We start from the raw sequence: 17,354 nt of genomic DNA on the forward strand, positions 1-17,354 counted from the left end.
TCTTTTTTTTTTTTTCCCTTCCCCTCCCCCATGGGTTCCTGTTAAGTTTCTCAGGATCCACATAAGAGTGAAACCATATGGTATCTGTCTTTCTCTGTATGGCTTATTTCACTTAGCATCACACTTTCCAGTTCCATCCACGTTGCTACAAAAGGCCATATTTCATTTTTTCTCATTGCCACCTAATATTCCATTGTGTATATAAACCACAATTTCTTTATCCATTCATCAGTTGATGGACATTTAGGCTCTTTCCATAATTTGGCTATTGTTGAGAGTGCTGCTATAAACATTGGGGTACAAGTGGCCCTATGCATCAGTACTCCTGTATCCCTTGGATAAATTCCTAGCAGTGCTATTGCTGGGTCATAGGGTAGGTCTATTTTTAATTTTCTGAGGAACCTCCACACTGCTTTCCAGAGCGGCTGCACCAGTTTGCATTCCCACCAACAGTGCAAGAGGGTTCCCGTTTCTCCACATCCTCTCCAGCATCTATAGTCTCCTGATTTGTTCATTTTGGCCACTCTGACTGGCGCGAGGTGATACCTGAGTGTGGTTTTGATTTGTATTTCCCTGATGAGGAGCGACGCTGAACATCTTTTCATGTGCCTGTTGGCCATCCGGATGTCTTCTTTAGAGAAGTGTCTATTCATGTTTTCTGCCCATTTCTTCACTGGGTTATTTGTTTTTCGGGTGTGGAGTTTGGTGAGCTCTTTATAGATTTTGGATACTAGCCCTTTGTCCGATATGTCATTTGCGAATATCTTTTCCCATTCCGTTGGTTGCCTTTTAGTTTTGTTGGTTGTTTCCTTTGCTGTGCAGAAGCTTATTATCTTCATAAGGTCCCAGTAATTCCCTTTTGCTTTTAATTCCCTTGCCTTTGGGGATGTGTCGAGTAAGAGATTGCTACGGCTGAAGTCAGAGAGGTCTTTTCCTGCTTTCTCCTCTAAGGTTTTGATGGTTTCCTGTCTCACATTTAGGTCCTTTATCCATTTTGAGTTTATTTTTGTGAATGGTGTGAGAAAGTGGTCTAGTTTCAACCTTCTGCATGTTGCTGTCCAGTTCTCCCAGCACCATTTGTTAAAGAGGCTGTCTTTTTTCCATTGGATGTTCTTTCCTGCTTTGTCAAAGATGAGTTGGCTATACGTTTGTGGGTCTAGTTCTGGGGTTTCTATTCTATTCCATTGGTCTATGTGTCTGTTTTTGTGCCAGGAATGGGAGAATTTCTTAATGGTGAGTTGTTAGAGTGCTTTTGTTTTGTAATGTATTGATTACACCAACAGTTCATAAAATGGATAATGTGTAATACTATGTTTTGTAATACACATTTTAGCAAACATTAATGAAATAAATGCTCATTATATACGTTGAATTTTAACAAAAGTGAATGAGTAGCTCACATCCAGCACCCTCCAGGACTCGTAGGAAATGTGTAGAAAGAACCCTTCAGGGCAAACCATCCTCACATTTAAGATTAGACTGTCCACTCTTTTCTGGTTAGTGGCTTCATTTTCTTCATTTATCTGTCCACCTGGCCCCCATTTGCTTTAATCTTAGAAAACCATTTTGCCTTTTACATCTCACTTAGTGAATTATAATGATGTTTAATTTATGCACAAAACTTACTTTTATGTATTATTTGGTTAATAGGCTAAAAGATCACAAATTAAAAAATTTAATACCCCAAAACACATGTTGAATTAAAAAAAAAGTAAATGAGCAATAAAGTTAATGGAACCTCCTGCAGAAGAATGGTATTATCAATATTTTCACTGAGCACACACACCAGAAAGAAAGAATGGGGAAAGAACTCATTACAGACACATGAGTTCTGTCAGAAGGGGCCCTGTGGGAGCCTGATTCTTATTACAAGGTCCTGGTTGGAAGGGAATGAAGTGGGGTTATTGCTAGTGCAGTCAATGACTTGGTTTTTCTCTAGTGAATTGGCTCCACGAGGTGACTTTATTTCTTCACATTAGGCAGCTGGGAATATGTATTGATTCATTTCCTTTTTATTTGAGGGTCAGCTCTATCAAAGATGGAGCCATTTCTAGAAATGCTATATTTGCTAGATATGAGTAAATGCTTTAGTGTCTTTCTTTTGGTCTGAATGTTCCTAAGATTTTTAGGAGACAAATAAAGTTCAGTTCAATGAGAAAGGAAACATACTTTGAATGTGTATATATGCATATTCTTTCTGCTAACTCTACCCTTAAAACCTGAAATGCTTTTATAAAAATCTTTTATTATAAAGATAAAAAGTCATGGAGGATTTTTGGTCCAAGGATGTGTGTGATTGCAGAATTATTTTTAAAAGTAAAATACTAATTTAAGTAGAAAAGAACCAGATGGTATTATTCTTCTTAAGATTTTAATTTTGGTTTAAATGTTTTTTGTCTCACTGTACAATTAGTTTTTATAACATAATTATTTTTTGTTTTGCTGTTGCAGATAATCTTAGTTTTATTATGATTTTTGGCTTGTTTCCTAGAAATTATCTAATGAACTCATTTTATAGATGAGGAAATAGAGGCATAGAGAAATCAGGTGATTTGTCCTAAGTTTAATTAAAAATTAATATTACTAAAAGAATACCTTCAGTTATAGTACTTGAAATTTCCTGTTAATGTTAAACACTAAGACTTAGATAATTTTGAATATCATGCTATTAAATTTGCCACCTGAGATTTGTAAGAGTGAAATATTTAAGATAACCGATTTTTCCCCTTTTTTATTTTAATACAGATATAAGATACATGACAAATAGCTGGTAAAGACTTAAAAGTCTTTTAGTTTCTTTGTATTCTTAGATTTGTGCTAAATTAAAATAAATTACTAAAAATATAACCACATACTCTTTTAAAATTAAAAATTAATGTAGATTTATTATGAGCAATTTAAAGCAATTTATAGCCATCATTTCTCTTAACAGGTTGAAGAAATATGGATACCAACACCAAACTGATCTTCAGCACTGTTTTTACCAGCTTTTTCACCTTTCAGCTTCTTTTCCACTTTATAAGTTACTGGTTTTCAGCAAAAGTTTCTCCAGGTTTTAATAGTCTCAGCTTTGAAAAGAAGATTGAATGGAACTCAAGGTAAAGCATATGAAAATGTAATTGATTTTAAAAAGTGAGTTTTATGAAATAAAATCATTTAAAATATTTCCAAAAAATCTTTCATTTAAGATCTAACAAAATTTAAGGTCAGATTTTTTTTTTTTAAGTTTATTTTTTATTTTGAGAGAGAGAGCACGCAGTTGAGTGGGAGGGGGGCAGAGAGGGAGGGTGAGAGAATCCCAAGCAGGCTTTGTGCTGCCGTAGAGCCCGACTTGGGCCTCGAACTCAGGAACTGTGAGTTGTAACCTTAGCCAATATCAGGAGTGGGACATTTGACTGACTGAGCCATTCAGGCACCCCTACGGTAAGATTTTTTTTTAATTTGACCTTGGGAATAAATAAAAGGAAAGTAAGTAGATAGATCTTGTATGAGAAAATTCTAAAAATTCTTATATTGAAAGATGTTGGGAAAAATTGAACTTTCTGGGGAAGTGTGGGAAGGTTAAGTAGGCTTCAGCTGATTGCAGAAGAGTCCTGTTTTACATTCTTCTCTGAAACATTTATGAGAACAAACACATGTCTTTGGAAATGATAACATAAATAAACGTTAGTTAGGGCTGTGAGTAGCCTATATATAGTGTTGGCTGGCTTAGCCAGACTGGGGGAAGTTATGCTACTCACCAAAGAACATGGTGTATGGTTAGCACATCTGTATCTCTCTTTTAATGAACTTTTCATTATAATTCAGAGACCAGAATCGACTCTTTTGCTAAAATAAAAATTGCTTTTTAGATTTTTTTAAACAAAGAATAAAGGGAAAATGAGTAGTACATGTAAGTGATAGAAATCTGCAGGAGTTTTAATTCGTTGGTTTACAGTTTTTGTGTGAGTGCAACTCATTAATCTTTCACGATATGTCAAACACAAAATGACTCTGATGAGTGCTTCATGTGCTTTGGAGCATTTCGCCCCCAAACCACCGGGCATTTGCAAACTGCAGTGCATTGGAGCAACTATGGGTATATTCTTTTGTTGTTACTTACTTGAAGTTGATGCTAACTGTAAAATGAATTCAGCAGGTCTCTAAAATCGCTATAATGATTTCTCACTGAATTTTCCTTTTAGAATAACTTCTGCCAAAGTTGAAGTGTTTATTTGAGGATGGTCACATTTGACCAGAAATTCCCTGTCTTTGAGCCAAATTGTTTTGTAGGCATCCACTTTTATAACTCAGACTGGGATTAAGACTCGAGTTTCCTTCTGCATCTTACAGTGATTTGTCCAGTTCATACATGCTGTAGCTCTTTTTACCCCAAAAGTGAGAATTATTTCTCTCTGTATTTTTGAAAAATAAGAAGTAGGATTTTTGTTTTGTCTTAAGAATAGTGCGAAGCTGCTGTTAAAATGTGGGATACAAAAGATACTAACCATTATTTTTAAAAACCCTTTCTAACCTGGAGATAGGTGGAGAATAGGGAGAGAGAAGGAAGGGGCCAGTGACTGGGTTAGGAGACCAGATTTGCTGAGAGTCAATTTTGAACTGTTTTTCATTTCCTTTTCACCATGGTTAGGGTAGGTAAGGGCATTTGAATCTTGGAGAGCAGCAGGCCAAAGAAATAGGGATGGTACAGAGAGAGGGGAAAGATGAAAATGAGACGAAATTGAAAAATACTTTGCATTATTCAGTCTTATCGCTGCCATTCTATGATGCACGGAATCACCATTTGGGAAACCAAGTTCCTATTTGAAAAGGAGTCTAGGATTATAGAAGATTCATTACCCTACTCAAATGATGTTCTCTTCTCTCTCTTTCTCTATCATATTTACTCCTGTTCCCACTCCAGCTTGGTTTACATGAGACTTAAGCTGTGAGGTAGAGTGCAAAGAAAGAAAAAAAATTGGCTGCTTTTTGTGTAAAGTACATGTATATGTCTTGAAATTCAGCTTCTAGTCTTAAAACACCAAGATCAATATAGCTCACATAATTCTTACTAATAATCAGGAAAGTTTCTGAACAACTAGTTGTCTAAGCCGTACAGTAGCAAAAGGAGGGAAAAAAACCCCAGAAAATTCACACCCGAGGGATAACAGTTTAATTAATTATAAGTGATAAATTGCTATAATTCATTGTTGCTTTTTCTGGAAAAAAGCATACCTGTAGGTATTATTTATATCTTATAATTAAAAAACATTTTCTTATATCCACTTGTTTTCCTATGGTATAGAAAGCCCAATTGTGTTGAATACTCCTAATTTTGAAATCTACTTCTCTAATTTTTAACTCTTATCTGTTTGAGCTAAATAATTTCTCTTGGCAATATTCTTAATACTTGTGAATGATTAAGTCAGTAACTTTAAATTGCTGTTCTACGGTGGTCATTATTTCACTGCCTTTTCATTAGCATAAACATTTCTTTTTAACCTTCTTTGAAAAAAAAGTATGTTCTTTTGGGTAGAATCTTGGTGTTTCATTTTAGATAGTGAGGAATCTACATCTTGCTTTACCAGGAATCTGATTTTAAAGATTACACTGAGGGGCGCCTGGGTGGCGCAGTCGGTTAAGCGTCCGACTTCAGCCAGGTCACGATCTCGCGGTCTGTGAGTTCGAGCCCCGCGTCGGGCTCTGGGCTGATGGCTCAGAGCCTGGAGCCTGTTTCCGATTCTGTGTCTCCCTCTCTCTCTGCCCCTCGCCCGTTCATGCTCTGTCTCTCTCTGTCCCAAAAATAAATAAAAACGTTGAAAACAAAATTAAAAAAAAAAAAAGATTACACTGAAATGTTTATTAACAGAAGTTTCTGAATGAATAGATTTTTAATGCAGCGTGCAGTATGTAAGCACAGGGTTTTTTCTTTTTCTGCTCATTGTAGGGGGAGGTTGTTTGACCCAAGTTAAGTTTTAACTTTTCTCTCATGAATTATATGCCATTTCAATCAGCTAAGCCTTTTTAATCCTTCCCATTTACCATGTAACATTTCAACACAAAAGGGAATTTGAGGACTAAGTATCAGGAACAAAAAGCTGTCATTTTTCCAAGGGGAAACATTCTGATCTAAGTTTACTAAACACTAGAGCAAGTTAGTAAGAAGTTGTGGTTTCTCCTTTCGTAGAATTTTTGAATGGCAGTAGAATGCTGGTTGTATGATTATTTAAATGGAGTGTTTTATTTGACATAAAGGACCTTAAATCCTTAGACTGCTATGTTCAGTATATAGGTGTGTTTGGCGTGAAAATTCCAGACTTGTAAACCAGATAAACGGGGTTAATTATTCACACTTCAAAATGATCCTTTGGTATTACAAAGTGCCTTTAAATTAGTGAGGATTTTTGAGCATTTAAATATGATTTGATTTAACATGATATATCTATTTAGGAACACATCATTTATTAGATCGAGGATATTGATTTTTCAAGTTACAGTAAAATTTTCTAATATCAAGCTTTATGTTAGTTAATATATATTTTTATGTTTATATGTTTTATGTTTATGTTATATGTTTTTATGTATTTTATGTTTATGTTATATATTTTAAGTTTATATATATATATTTTAATGTTTATTTTTGAGAGAGAGACAGAGACAGAGCTTGAGTGGAGGAGAGGCAGAGAGAGGGAGACAGAATCCGAAGCAGGTTCCAGGCTCTGAGCTGTCAGCACAGAGTCCGATGCGGGGCTCAGACTCCCGAAATGAGAGATCATGACCTGAGCGGAAGTCGGATGCTTAACCGACGGAGCCATCCAGGGACCCCTATTAGTTGATATATTTCACTGTTAAAGAATTGGGGTCATATTTTAGACAGAAGTTTATTGTGCCCCATTAATTTCTAAAGAGAAAGTTTTGTCATTCCTTTGTCCTTTAACGAAGAGAAAAGAATCTTCATTACTTGTCAACATTTTCATTATGTGAATAAATATATTGCATCCTGTGTACAGTTCTTTAGCAAATCCGAGAGCTTGGGTATTGGTTGAACCATTAAATTATTAGCAAGATTTCTTTGTAGAAACATGTTTTTCATCTAAACCTTTCTCCTTCTATACAAGAAAATTCAGCCTGGATTTCGTGAACATTTTGCTTCGCTTGAGCATGTCTTTTAAAAATAGATTTTCTGTATAAATTCATGGTCCTCAATTTTTCTGTTTAGAAGTGGTTTCATAATAATGACAAAAAGAGACTAATAATAGCTGCTCTAGCTTCCTCATGAATTGGTTACAGGAATCAAGTGCAGCAATGCATGTGAATGTGCATTTGACACTGAAATCTCCAAGGTAGTAAGTTTTCATTTCATGATCCATTCGAACCCTGATTCAAGGATATGGAATTGGTTAAGGCCAGTAGGTTTGGAAGTTATTCCTAACTGATTGGAATGGGAAACTAATGGCACAGCAGTGCTGTTAGTGATGGAGCTTGGAGTCAGGTGCCAGGTAGTGGGCTCACCAGTTGCCGTCTGTCTGCACAAAACTCTGTCAGCTGCATCATCAGATATGCTTCCAGTTTGGAACTTTTAACGAATAAGTGATTCCACAGTCTTCTAGCAGAAAACTGTAGACCTGGGCAACCTTCTCGTTATTAATTCCAAAGTAAAGTTGTAGCCCTTGGATTTCCAAGTGACAATTTTGTTATGCTTTTAGAGCTACTCCATTCGTATACGTAAATGCTTCCAGATTTCACATCTTCAAATGTTAAATGTCTTTGCCAGAATTAAAGTTTATTGCAAAGAATCTAAAATCTTTGTATGTATTTTGTTTTTTTTCAGGGTAGTATCTACATGCCATTCTTTGGTGGCTGGGATTTTTGCCCTCTACATTTTCTTTTTTGATGAGGCTGCAAAAGCTGATCCACTTTGGTAAGCTGTTTCTTTCCAATATAGTCCATTTGATTCATGTTTTGATATTAATTATTAATAAGAACATTTCTTACTTTAAAACGGAAAATGTATTGATGGTGCATGGTTTATTAAAATGCTTGTGCTCAGACTTATTTTAGCGAGGTGCAATAAAATGATTTATTTTAGATTTGAATACAAATAATGAAGGCCACTTTGCACTAGCATTGCAATTGTTACCCAAGACGGAGAATGTGATGATAACGATGTAAACATTTATACTGACTTAGTAAAACCAAGTTGTTGTTACCACTGTTCTGAGCAAAAAATGAGTTCCTATTGAGATAGGATAGTCAACTTGGATAATATCTACTGAAGACTCAGTTTTGTGTTTAACCCATCATTTGATATCAAAGGTATAACAATGAGAATCATTCATATCCATGTGAGAGGACTTTAGTACCACACGAGAAGATTTGAAGCACTAATAATAACTGTGTTCAGCCATAATAGGATAATTTGTAAGGTGATTCTTTTTGAAAAAATGAAATGTTGTTGCAATGGCAGAGATACTGAAAACTGTTCCCTAGAATTATAGGAGAGGGCTTAATTCAGCTTGGTTTGAGAGGTGAGGTATGTTTTGAGAAAGCCCTGCATAGGGATGCAGTAGATGTGGGGCTCTGGGGGATGTGGGACGATATAACTTTTGACTATTTGTTTGACTGCAACGATGTCATTTTAATAAATATGGAATTATGCCCATCAGGATAGTACCAGTATTGGTAAATTTTCATCGGGAAGGTATTTTTCAGTGAATCAACTTAGTGAATTTAATTCCATGATGAGGTTTTTTATGTAATCTACCTAAACAGTTTCTAAGGTTTTTTTTCATAATTTTATTAGAGTAATATGGTTGTCAACAGAACCAGTTCTTTTGGGAGATGAATTTTATGACAAAGGTTTGATTCACTGATCAATTTTTGTCCCTATCAAATGTTTACCTTGTGTAATTTTTGATATTTTCACATTTTCTTTGATGCTGTAATTTATTCCAGGTTCAATTTTCCTGGGCCATATTTGCAGATCAACATTTGTTAAGAAGACAGGGCATCTAACCTTTACATTTGCATTTCAGTTTAATTTTGTCTTCATTTCACCAAGAGTTCACATTATAAATTGATGAAAAGACTGATAATTCGTATTTGTTTCTTGGAGTAAAGATGATTATTAAGGCAAATTGTAGGACCTTGATATGTATAGGTGTTGAAACAGCAGGATTAAGCTGTCTTGTTCTAACCATTTCCCAATAGTATATGGTCTCAAGATCAGGGGCAGGCCAGAAGATTTCTTGAAGTATTTGAGTCTCTGATTTAGAATAAGGAATCAAAAAACATCAGCATCTGGAATTCTGTTGGAATCCTTTCACAAACAAATCATATGAGAACACATTTATAACAAGTTATCTTTTGGTAAAATTGTTTATGTAAAACTTTTAGCTCATGTAAGAAATTATCATTCGTGCAGTTAGAAGTATATCACAGCTAACACAGTGCCTTGTGCAAATGACAATTCACCATTCAAGAATCTATAGAAAGCATTTTAATTCTACTCTTCAGTAGAATAAATGTAGCTGTCATCTATAACGCATGTGCTAAAAAAAGAATTTTTTTTTAAAATATTTATAGGGGTGACTCATCGTTTGTGAAAGTGAATATCTCTATTTCTTCGGGCTACCTCATTTCTGGTATGTGATAAGTTGATCACTGTCTGTTTCTTTTTAAACTACTCATGGGATTTTGCGAAGAATACATAGTGTATGCTTTTGGTTTATTTATTTGAGAAGTAGCTTGTAGGACTCATACACAGGAAAAAAAATATCTGCTGTGATGGTAGAGCATGAAACTTTTTTCCTGTTGGCTCTCTGGTTCTCTTTGAAGATAGAGCTGCAGAGTGGGGCCTCAGTTAGGCCCGGATATATATATATATATATATATATATATATATATATATATATATATATATATATATATATGTGTGTGTGTGTGTGTATATATATATACATATATATATATGTGTGTGTGTATGTATATATATATACATATATATATATATATATTCTTTTTTTTTTTTTTACTAGCAATGGTCCATTTTTGGCTTAAAGAGTCTCTTAGGTGGAATTCCTGGAAAACTCACAAAGCTAAGCATCAAAGTCTCTCACTTGTAACGGCCCTTGAAACGTGTTCCTATGCTCATGGTTTGTAGTGTTTGGGTAAAGATTGCAAAGGGAAACTTTTGGTCATAATCAGTTAAGATCAAGAACTCTTCCTACACCATGTTTCCTTCTGTCATATTTCCCCTTGTGTGGGATGGAGTTGGAATAGCCTTTTACATTATGAGACAAAGGGGGAAATTAAGTGACGGTGTGCCATTTAAACTCTTTGCAAAGATGTTGTAGACCATCTCAGTAAGACAAAAGAAAGAACAGTTCCCTGATTTGGACATTTTATAGAGAGCCCTGTTTTATAATTTTCAAATTTAATAAATAGCTGACAGAGAATCTAAATAAAAATAAGGAGATATGAAACAGAAGTGATACGATGAGTGATGGGACTCAGTAGAAAATTTTCTGCCATCAAGAAGTGAATTGTAAGGAAAAAATTAGATTATTATACCCAAACACATTCATTATGAGGAAGAGATAAATTTTGAATTAAAATAATGAGTAAGCTGTTGAGTTATTTGATGGCCCAATTAAAAGAAGAGTGAATCATGTGAACACATTAGAAAAAGATTTGCTTGTTTGGCACAGAATGTGCTGTCATTGACAAAGATGACACAAAATTTATAATACGTTTGCCTCATGCACTGGTTGATGAGCGTTGTCAGTTCAGAGAGTAATCAGTACCCAAAAAGTCTTATATGAAGGAAACTTGATAAAGTTTTCTCCAAATAAGATAATAATCTGAAGCACTTATGAATTATGAACTGAAACAAACTTTTTTAAACCAAGCTAAATGAAAAGCGAACTCTATGGAAAATATTACAAGGTCATTATCATATAAATTGGTGAACAAAGACTATACAGCCAAAATATATAGAGAAGATGTATCCAGAGAGGTATATCATGCAGTTAATTACTAATATGATTTGCACATTTGTGCTGTTTATTTTCCCTTTAAAATTTCCCTTTAAAATTTCTAATCTGATTTTTTCTTTTTATACATATTCACATCAGTAATTTTTATTTTTTGTGAAAAAGGTTCCCATATTATATAAGCTCCAACCCATTAAACCTGAATCCTCCCCTGGTTTCCATCTATGATGGCCATTTCTTCCATGTCTAAATTTCACGTTTAACCATTTGGTAAAGAAAATAATTGCATTTACATTTTTGAGAAGTTTCTGTTTTGTTAAACATTGTTTTGTTAAAGGAAACCATTTTCTGAATCGTGGTGTTTAGGTTCAGGATCTTTTAAAGAGAAATTGCCTTGATGTCTTTCTTTGCATATCTTTTTAATAGTCATAGTTCTTGTTTTGTTTTTTCCTTTTTTTTAGCTGTTTTGAATTAATATTTAATCACATCCTTTAATTTTTAAAGGTTGTTTGTTGAATTTGTCTTATAAACGAGTTGGTCATTATGTACCTTTTCTGCAACCAGCTTACCTGTTGGAATTGTTGTAGTAACAAACATCAGTAATTTAAGCTTACTTAAAAGTTGTTTTCATTCAATAGTATTTCCATTTTATTTAACCCCAGAAACAAATTATTTATTTATACTTTCAACAAATATGTAACCTGTGAATATATTCAGCAAGTAAGTATTAACTATATAGGCATTGTGTTAGACTCCCACGCTTGTTCTTCGTCCTGGAGCAGTCACAGTAGAGTGGGGGAAACAGCTGTACGGAAACAGATACTTTACAATAAAGTGGGTATTGGGACTGGTGCAATATGAACAAAGTGGGGTGGGCTCAGGGTGGACTGTGACCAGTTGTCAGGAAGACAGAGTTAAATACACTTGAGAAACAGGACAGCTTTCTTCCTATGTGATATCTCACTTATGTTTCCTTCTTTCAGATTTGTTGATTCTCATTTTGTATTGGAAAGTGATTGGTGACAAATATTTTATAATCCATCACTGTACAGCGCTGTATGCATACTCCATTGTACTGGTGAGTGCCAGGATCTGTGGTAGCCTGACAAGTAGACAAGATTGGGAGTAATGACTTACTGGTGAGCAGAAACCTAAACATCCAGTTCCCAGTGTATCAAGACCAACTCCAGATTCATTCAGGGCTCGTGCTTGTGATAGGTTATCTTATTCATTAACAAAAATAATTACGTGTGTGTTTATATTAGTGTGTCTGGATTCATAAAATTTAAGAAAGGCGGATGACCCCAATTTCACTTAATTTCACTTAATTTTTTCACTTAATTCAATTTCACTTGAATTTTCACTTAAAATGTTTACGATTGGGTAGCTGTTGGTATTTGCCCGTCTTTCTAGATGCGTTTATGACTTAAAAGCCAGAGCTAGGGATAGAGTCTTGTATAACTAGATTCAGTATTTCTTCTCTATTCAATTCCCATACAATTACATGTACATATGTGATTACATTTAAGTAGACCAGAGCAGCGGAGGAGTCTTGCTCAGAGACTTCATCAGACTTCCAAGCCTGAGCTGATAGAGGATACTCACAGCAAATCTCAGGCAGTAATGCATAATAAATTTTAGATCTAAAATTATTTTTCTACATTACACATTTGTAAATTAGTGATTTTACATTCCTTTTACATTAGATAGGTTTCTTCACAATCAATTATTTTTTAGTCAATCTAGATATACCAACAAGCCCCAAATAGATATTTGGAAATAATAGATATACGTAAACCAGAATAGTATAAATTTTATGTAATAGTTATGGTATACCATTTCATGTTTTCTCCTTTTTAAAACTTAAATATAGCCACTGACTTTTTTTTTCTGACTTGGTATTGCTAAAGTCCTTATGTTACCAGATATCTGTGACTATTTGGAGGGCTTTAAAATATTAATGTGTATTAGTATTCTTCTATTTTTCTTTATATTGGCCTGCACAAAGATAGCTGGTGAATCAGATGTCAGTTTGGCATTATTTCTGCAAGAACCAGATATATCAAAATATCTCTCTGTATCACCCACTTGAAGTAATAAATCTAAAAAGTTAATACGAATATTTAAAAAACTATGCTGGTTTTAATGCTATCAATAAGTGCTTATGTATACCCAAAAGGTATCCTTAATCACTTTGTTTTTCTGAAGAAATCTGCTATTTTTAACTGGCATTTCCTACTGTTTGTCTTCTTTTTAGATTTTAATTGATTATAGGTAGTTGTGAAATATAGACTCTTACCTTTTACAGGTCTTAAATATCTGGTGTACAAGAGCTTATTTCCTAAACACTTGGTAAAAAGCATGAAAGCTGACTAACAAATCTGGGTTAAATCTGGGAAGAATGTGTGGGTGCCCATGTGAGTTTAATATCATGCTGCAGTGTAGAAGTATGTTCTCTGAACATGAATCACAAATAACCATTGTGCTATGAAAAGAATATAAGCTGGTGAAAGATAACAGGTCACTTACGTGGATTTGTAAATGTGAATACTATGAGCTGCTATTGTGCCTCGGCCACTGTATCACGGGCTTGGCAAACGGCTGGCTGTGCGTGCATTGGCAAGTTGAGTATTTAATTATGTGGGATGGATACTGTTTCCTCTTTGGACTTTTATGCCTTTATTAAAAAAATCAATAAAGTGCATGCTGGGTATTTAAAAAAAATTAACTCTTCATTTAGTTAAGTTGATAAGAAAATCAACTGCAGTGTTTTCTAGAGGTGATTGCTTTTTTGATACCTTCCTGTGTCCTATTGTATGAAATGAATGATATGAAGTAAGTCTATCGAATTAAAGTGAATCTATTCATAGGGAAACAAGAACATTAGAAAATAATAATTGTTCATAGATGTAGTGATCCTGTGTCATTTATAGATTTTACATTTCCTATTTGACTACAATGAATTCCCAGGTCACTTTGTGCTGTTTAAGGCTAACAAAATAACAACAGCTACTACTACTATTATTATTTTATATAAACTTTTATGAAGTTCTTCACTTATATGATGAGAACTGGTATTTGGAAAGTACTTTGACTTGATACGTATGAGACTGTTTAAGCTGTTTGTAGCAGCTTCTTAAAAGATTTTCTGATTGTAACTAAATAAAACTTAAAGTGGAAAATGGAGGCAAGTTATCCGTAGGTTTTAAACATATGCTGTACTGAATAGTTGAAAAGTAAGATTCTTCTAGATTTAGGTTATGAAATAAGTTGTATGTAGGTTATATAATGTCTTGATCACTAGTTTTGTACCTTTCTTTAGTGTATTTACTGGCATTTTAAGATTCTCTGGGGGGAATAAGTTAGAGCTTAAGGAATCTTCTATATATAGAAAGGTAAAAATCCTACAGATTTTCCCCTAAAATTCAGCTTTTCCTCCCTTGGTTAGGATCCTAGTTGTCAGGGAAAATATGACAGGGTAATCTCTTATAAAGGGTGTGAACACATTTATGCTTTAAGGTCTCTTTCTAAGGATAAACCACTGTCTTTTGTACTCCCATTGTGATCTCTCTGGTAGCCTTAGTTTTCTTCTGTGTTTCCTATGAATCACCCTCTCTCCCCAAATCACATCTTTAGGTAACAAGTTATATAACACTGGAAAACATTTAAATTCGAAAAGAAAAGCACTCCTGTAACAGACTTTCCCCAACTCTTATGCATTGGTTACACTACCCTGGAATTTAATCATTACACCATTCAGCTGCAATCCAGGAAGAAAATTTGGTTTCAGAGCCTCTCAGTGCCTTTATTTAAGGGTATTTAAGGTGCAGTGTGAATACCTTGAAGGTGAGAACTTGTTTCTTGTTTAATGTTCTGCCCCAGTGTCCACATTTTAAAAACACTTTGCAAGGAGGTATGTAGGAAGTGGTGCTGAAAAATGAAAGGCTTGTTATGTCAGATAGGTAAAGTTGTAATTTATATCAGGAGACAAGAATTAGAAAAATATTAGTCTTAGGTTTAGTCTAAAGAATTTCCACAACACCATGCAACAAATGCCATGACTCACTAACAGTTTATCATTAACAGTGTTAAACTGTTTAAATGTTTTAACATGGTTTGAATAGTGTTGCCTATTCTCAGTTACGCATAACTAATGTATTTCCTTCTTTTCTCCCATTAAGATAGTCTTAAAGAAAAATTTTAAGTAACTATCATGGCTGTTACAACAACATTTTAAAAGTAATAAAATTTCAAAAATTAACATTTCTGTTGACTAGGCAAGTATTAAAATAGTCACCTAATATAGCTTACTAAAGCAAGATTCAGTAGTAAGGTCTGTGTGATTTCTATTTCCCACTAAATTTTCATATGATATAACATGTTAGGGGCACCTGGGTGGTTCATTCAGTTAAGTGTCTAATTCTTGGTTTCAGCTCAGGTCATGATCTCATAATTAGTGGGATCCAGCCCCACTTGGGCTCCACACTAACAGCAAGGATCCTGCTTGGGATTCTTTCTCTCCCTCTTCTCTGTCCTTCCCCCACATGCACACTCTCAAATAAACTTAAAAACATATTAAATATTGGGGCTCCTGGGTGGCTCAGTCGGTTAATCGTCCAACTTCGGCTCATGTCATGAGCTCACACACTGTGACTTCGAGCCCCGCGTCGGGTTCTGTGCTGACAGCTCAGAGCCTGGAGCCTGCTTCAGATTCTGTGTTTCCCTCTCTCTCTGCCCCTCCCCTGTTCATGCTTTGTTTTTCTGTCTCAAAAATAAATAAAAACATTAAAAAAAGTTTTTAAGTAAAAAAAAACATTAAATAGTTACATCAAAGAAAATATTTTAAAAACTGGAATAACATGTTAACCTTTTTTCCACTGAAATAAAAGATTATCAAAATATTGTCATCTTATACTATAATGAGCAATAGACTAGCAGAAGTAAGTCTCAAAGTATTTTATTATTATTTATATAGCTTACTTATTCAAATCTGCATACAACTAGAATTATACAGTGAGCTTATAACTCTTTCTACTAATTGAGGGATTTAGTCGTGGTAAAAATGTTAAGTGGCCATTTAAAAAATAATATGTGTTATATATGTTTGTGTATCTATGTAAAGACATGTGATGTACATATGTAGGGGTGAAAAAATGTGTTTGGGTTTTGGAATTTGTTTTAATATTTACTTTTTTAAATGTTTGTTTATTTTTTAAAGAGTGGGGGGATGGACAGAGAGAGAAGGAGACAAGAGAATCCCAAGCAGGCTTCCTGCCATCATTGCAGAGCCTGATGCAGAGAGAGAGAGAGAGAGACAGAGAGAGAGAGAGAGACAGAGAGAGAGAGAGAGGCGGGCAGAGAGAGAGGGAGACAGAGAATCCCAAGTAGGCTCCCGCCCTAAGCACAGAGCCTGATGCAGGGCTTGATCTCACAAACCGTGAGATCATGATCTGAGCCAAAATCAAGAGTCAGACACAGAACTGACTGAGCCTCCTAGGTGCCCCTAATATTTACTTTTTCTTATAGAATATCTGAAGTGACCATTGCTGATATTTCATGAACATAACAAACCTCCTTAAGGCCTTCCTCCATTTTGTTTTAGGAAGATTTCAAGTATACCTCTTCTTTCCTTATACTGTGCTTACCACTTCACTCTTTTCTGTGTGGAAAAGCATCCCCTCATATTTGCATAGTTGGATCATTTTAGCAGAACTGTCTCCCTTTCTTTCTCTAACCTGGCTTGGCTTTTGAAGCCTGTTTCCTTTCAATACCGGGAAAGGAAATAGTTCATATATTGGACTTATGTGTGAAGATAAAATAGATGTCAGCCAAGATGATTGCCATGTCTACCCAGGTCAATATTTTGTTCTTAATTAGATTTTTATTTTATTTTATTATTATTATTTTTTTTACAGTTTATGTGTGGTGAAGCTAGTGATTTTTTTTTTCTTAATTAGATTTAAAAAAAAACCCAGTCTTATATGATTCTCCTTGTACGATGTGCTAGAACAGTTAAATCCTTGGACACAGAAAATAGGATAGTTACCAGGGGCTGGGTGGAGGGGGTATTGTAAAGTTACTGTTGAATGGAGGAGTTTCGTTTTGGGGATATGAAAAGTTCTAGAGACTTAAACATTTAAAAGTAGTTAAAAGAGTAAATTTTATGTTATGTATATTTTACCACAATAAAAAGATTTTTTTTTTTAACAAGCTTATCAAATGACTGAAACAAGGTTAGGAAGGGGAACTAATAATATGCTGGATGATGTATTACATTTTTAAAAAGTTTCAAGCTGGAGCAGTAGGCTGAAACAAATAGATGGAATCTAATAATGATAAATGTTAGGTTTTGCGGTTAGGTATGATGATGTATATAGGTGG

The 17,354-nt window shown here is 34.5% G+C and overlaps 1 protein-coding gene across 1 annotated transcript in view; it reads left to right on the forward strand.

The window, feature by feature from the left end:
- Positions 1 to 17,354, forward strand: part of LOC122480807 (TLC domain-containing protein 4-like) — a 72,105-nt gene that overhangs the window by 19,110 nt on the left and 35,641 nt on the right. The window contains exons 2-5 of the mRNA XM_043575630.1: positions 2,933 to 3,098; positions 7,811 to 7,900; positions 9,565 to 9,623; positions 11,957 to 12,051. Of these exons, the coding sequence (XP_043431565.1) occupies positions 2,944 to 3,098; positions 7,811 to 7,900; positions 9,565 to 9,623; positions 11,957 to 12,051 (399 nt within the window). The 5' untranslated portion in view covers positions 2,933 to 2,943. The remainder of the gene's footprint in view (positions 1 to 2,932; positions 3,099 to 7,810; positions 7,901 to 9,564; positions 9,624 to 11,956; positions 12,052 to 17,354) is intronic.

Source organism: Prionailurus bengalensis, chromosome C1 (genome assembly GCF_016509475.1).
Source record: "Prionailurus bengalensis isolate Pbe53 chromosome C1, Fcat_Pben_1.1_paternal_pri, whole genome shotgun sequence".
Taxonomy (NCBI): Eukaryota; Metazoa; Chordata; class Mammalia; order Carnivora; family Felidae; genus Prionailurus; species Prionailurus bengalensis.